The 4793-nt window shown below is 35.4% G+C and overlaps 1 protein-coding gene across 2 annotated transcripts in view; it reads left to right on the plus strand.

The window, feature by feature from the left end:
- The window catches only part of LOC110448611 (COP9 signalosome complex subunit 1-like), a 20111-nt gene extending 15318 nt beyond the window's left edge, over nt 1-4793 (plus strand). For both annotated transcript variants that reach the window (XM_021494954.1, XM_021494955.1), the window contains one exon: nt 896-4793. In XM_021494954.1, coding sequence (XP_021350629.1) covers nt 896-970 — 75 coding nt within the window. In that variant the 3' untranslated portion in view covers nt 971-4793. The remainder of the gene's footprint in view (nt 1-895) is intronic.

Below are 4793 nucleotides of genomic sequence, written 5' to 3' on the forward strand. Positions count from 1 at the left end.
TAATTACTGGAGTTATTACCCTTGGTTTCATTAATGCGATGCATGCGTTCCATGATGTTGTATTGCACTCATTGATCTACCAGTTATGTTGAATGATTTCTCTTTTAATATCAATTACTCACAAATACTTCATATATTTCAATCATACAAACAACTGCTCATTCAATGTGTGACGGGCGTATTATATACCGCTCGCGGTAACCTTGTTGTGAAATGCAATCAATACAAGTGTCATAATTAAAAATTCTTTCAAATGTCTTTAATGGTTTATTATATATACATGTTGACATCCTCCGATAGTCATAAATATTCATAGCTGTAACCTCGCCTCAGGATGACACATTTACATATTAAGTGAAATTTCAGGGAGCATAGTCACTGCTTTGTCGTCCGTCTGAATTGTTTGTCCTGGCCGTAACTACTGACTCCCTGTAGATGGCTAAATGATATTTTTGGGATTTATGTAGAATGGCAGGGCAAACCAATATTAACTTTGGTCCCTACGACCAAGGTCCCATGTAGGTCAAAGATCAAATTAATTAATCGGGGCATAACTTCTGACTGGCTTAAGATAGCTCCTTGAAATTTTAGGGCTAAATGTAGGGTTGCAAGGTGATGTCGCAAACCAAAATTATGATTGTATACTCAATGTCAAGGTCATATTGCATTCAAAGTCCACTGTAGGGTGGAATCATGTGTTATAAACACATTGGGGTTTGTACGCCCAAGGTCCAGGTCAAACTGAGGGCACATCTTATTTCAGTCTTGGTGACATTTTTAGGGAGCATCATCCAGCAGCTTTACTGATTTTCTTGTTTTAAATTTCTTTGAAAAAATATTTTTATGACGTTGAAATTACTTAACTGATGGATGGTTTGTGTTCTTGTATCAACAGGGACCCCCAAGGGATGGAGGTCAGGGAGGGGAGATGTCTATTGCACCAGGAACAGCTTCATCGGCGAGGAACTGACCTACGACAATGAAGTGTGTCTAGTATGTTGATGGTGCCTGCATACTATACACCTTGAGAGACTTTCAGCAACTGTGATACAAGGATCCAGTTAAAGTGCGCGATCAGCGAGAGTGTAGTCCTAGCCAGCTCGCAACACCAGCATACAGCAGCAACAGAATTTATTGTAAAACCACACAACATATAAACAGTCCTGGAACCCAGGAGGCGACGTCACTTCGTCCTCTGCTGTTACCTTTCCACAGTTTTGTGATATGTTTTTATGTTGAACAATCTGCTAAAAATGTGATACGAAATTTCCTCAGAATTCAAAATTCCAACCCCACCATTGATTTCACAGAATCGCAGGTGATGTTATGACGATTTTCAACTGTTTACTATAGCCAGATATCAAAATATCTGACCAAGCTACAGACAGAGAGTGAAAGTCATGATCAGACAGTCAATTCCTATCACATTACTCTGGGAGAATAAGTGTATTTGTGTGAACAACGGGTCGGACAGTAAATGTGGCCTGTTTCATTACTGGGCTCAGAGTTAGGCCGAGTTTGACAGTTACAATGTCGGTGTACACTCTAGACAGGTATATCATCGACGAGGTTCTGGGGTAGAGCCCGGCTCTACAGACTTCATAGTGCTATTTACCCTGATTTGTAGTGGAATGAGGAACGGTGACTGACAGTATGCTTTGTGAGCAGTATGTCTTTATTTTATGCAAGTATACTGAAACCATCATTTACTCTCAATATGCTTCTTGTATGTCGACTGATCGAGGTGTATGGAAAGTGAGATTACAATTCGTACATATGTACATGCTGGCTTTACTCTGTGATTTATATTACCTAAAAGATTCAATATTTTTTAATGAACGAATGGTGATTTCAGATGTGTCAGTATGTGGAATAAGTGCTTTGATATTGAAAATATCCAGTTTTCATTGGAGTATTTTGTCTTTAAGTTTACAAATATGAAAAGATTCTGTTGAAGGTTTTAAGTTATCCGACACCTGTACTTGTAGAATGCTTTACAATTTCCACGAATATTGTGTTATACCTCTGCCTCCGTTATTTATTACATCATCACCTCAAAACAGGATGAATAAATGTTCCTATATAGTTTGTTCAGGACATTTTCTTGTACCATACCTAACTTAAAAAATGTAAATTGTTATACATCTAATTTATTATGATCATCCATCTGGTTGATGGTCCTGTCAATAATATCGGTGTCATTGAATACTAAGTAACTATAGGTATCTTGATTTGAATGATAAATTATCAAATGGTGCTTGCCAAAAGATTACCACAGGTGTCAGAACAAGGGTAGATCACGATTTTGTTTATTCAAATATCATGAAAGACCAACGTAGGAAATTACAGAACAAAAATCAATAAAAATCTTACATTATCCGTCATTGAATAAAATATTCTGACTACTTATCAGGAGTGCAGGTAAAGATTTCGTAAGAAATTCAGGAAAGATTCTGAATCAATAGTAACTATTAAGAAATATTTAAGCAGTTATCATGACAATGTAGATTGCATGTTATATTGATTTAGAGTAGAAACAATTGTGTATATAAAGAGGAACATTGTTCAATATATTTTTCTCAGTTGCTTGTGTTAGATTATCAGTATCAGTACTGCTGATGTGATTTGATAAATAGCTCAATGCATTTACCGGTATGTGACTGCCATTGTGATCGTAATGTACAGCTAGATGTGAAAAGTATACCAGACAATCGGATATCTGTCATTGTGATGAAAACCCAACTCGTAGAGAAAAACCTACAGAACGGAAACTCTACAGGATGGAAAATATGTGAAGAATGTATGCCATGATACAGAATAAAAAGTAAATAAACTTTCATGTACCGTCTTGACAATGCGAGTTTATAATGCTTTTCTGATCTCTTTTGTCAACTTTCCATAAAAAAGCAACACAATTCACGTCATTGAAGATTTATATTGGTTCGTAGCGTTGTTCCGATCTCTATTGTCAACTCTGTGTGATTGAAGGTTAAGTTCGGTCCTGTTGAATGAGAATTTACATGTGTAGTGGTACATATAATGAATGATTTATTTGTCCAGGAACTCTAGCTATAATTACGTAAGAGGTCAATGCAGCAAATTTTTAACCAACTTAAGATAATGATTTTCATTTTGAAAGTTGCCTGCCGAATGCCACACTTTTTGTGTTGCATACTGTGAATTACATTTGTAAATTTATTTTGATGGGAAACGTTGTGAAATTATGTTGATGTAATAATATGAATATGTTACACACAACATGAGAAATTTTCAGTAACATTTAAGGAGAAAGTGATGAAAGACTAGAACCTATTACACATGTATGGAGGCATGGCATCTGTTGGTGACAAGACATGGATTTTTTCTCTAGGTTAACTCAGGATGCTAGTACTCGTACCAGTTATTAAACTAAGCACACTACTACTGTACTACTACTACTCTAAAACTTGGGGCATGTGGCAGTCGTAAAACTTAGTATGTTAATACATGCATCAGTTATACAATGTGCAGTGCCATTGGATTTCTAGAAATGTACAGCCCTGGGTCAAAATAATCTACTCGTTATGCCAGGACTTATTGTATAAGGACTGGTATATCTGAATATGAATATTTGGAAGACTAGGAGGGTGATAGGGATGCAGATATGTGAAAATTAATAATATTTCTTTTCAAGGAATTATGATCCAATTTGTACCTGTTTAGAAGGTTGCATTCTCATCATTTCCATTCCATTTGCTTTTCTAATGAATACAAATGGACGGACGAATGATATGTACCTGGGAATGTAAGACGTCCAGGATTTCTAACGGTCATGGACTATAATGATAAGTGAAGGTAACTGGTGTAAGAATGAGCATTGATTGAATAATGATAATAGCACAGCTTTGAATCCTCAGTCTACTTCAGCTGTGTACAGTATTTGACATTAAATGAATGTCCATGCTCTTTTCTAATTATATTGGCTTTTCTAATTTCACAATCTTGCAATGATGCAGTCCCTATATTTGTTGAAGTGTCATATACAAAATGTATTTTGTCCTGTTATAAACCAAATATTGTTAAGTGTAGGGATGATTATTTTTCAGTAGTCCTTTGTGTAGTAATTTCAAGATTTGTCAAACATGAAAAATTATATCATTATTTTCAGTAAAGAAATTCTATTATAAAGGCAATCGTGGAAAAGAGATAATTTTTTTGTGCATGCTGGAGTATAATAGATTATTGCACAACTTGAATTCACCTATAATTTGTATGGAAATTGAAGTTCAATGTCAGGATAAAGGCAAAATTTTCAGTTATGAAATTTCAATAGAAGTTACCTAGTAATTAGTTGTTTGAGCCTCACCATTATGATATATACTATCTGGAGCAGATAGGGTATTTGTTATGTTGAATACAGTTTAAGATTCTTTTGGGGAAACCACTTCAACAATGAGATATAGTTGTAGGTAATTAAAACCTTTTTTTCTTCTGATCAAGCCATTGCCTATCGAAATAGCTAGATTCATAATGAGTCTGGCCCATTTCCTGTCGTGTTGCACTTTGCTATTTGGTCACAAATATTTATCCAGGTAGTCTGCAGAAGGTTGTTTTTCAGAGCTTCAGCTTGGGTGAGTTGTTGTTTACTGTAACACTCTGTCAAGAGAGTCCATGAATGTCATGCCAACAGCATATGCTTCCTGAATAAGGAGTTGTACCACTGTTATCGTACCAACTTGGATCTAAACATTCTTACAGCATCTTGGTCAAGTCTTAAAAATTAATCTGTTCATAAATAAATGAAGTATTATTTT

This window comes from Mizuhopecten yessoensis, unplaced genomic scaffold (genome assembly GCF_002113885.1).
Source record: "Mizuhopecten yessoensis strain PY_sf001 unplaced genomic scaffold, ASM211388v2 scaffold4121, whole genome shotgun sequence".
NCBI classification, from domain to species: Eukaryota; Metazoa; Mollusca; class Bivalvia; order Pectinida; family Pectinidae; genus Mizuhopecten; species Mizuhopecten yessoensis.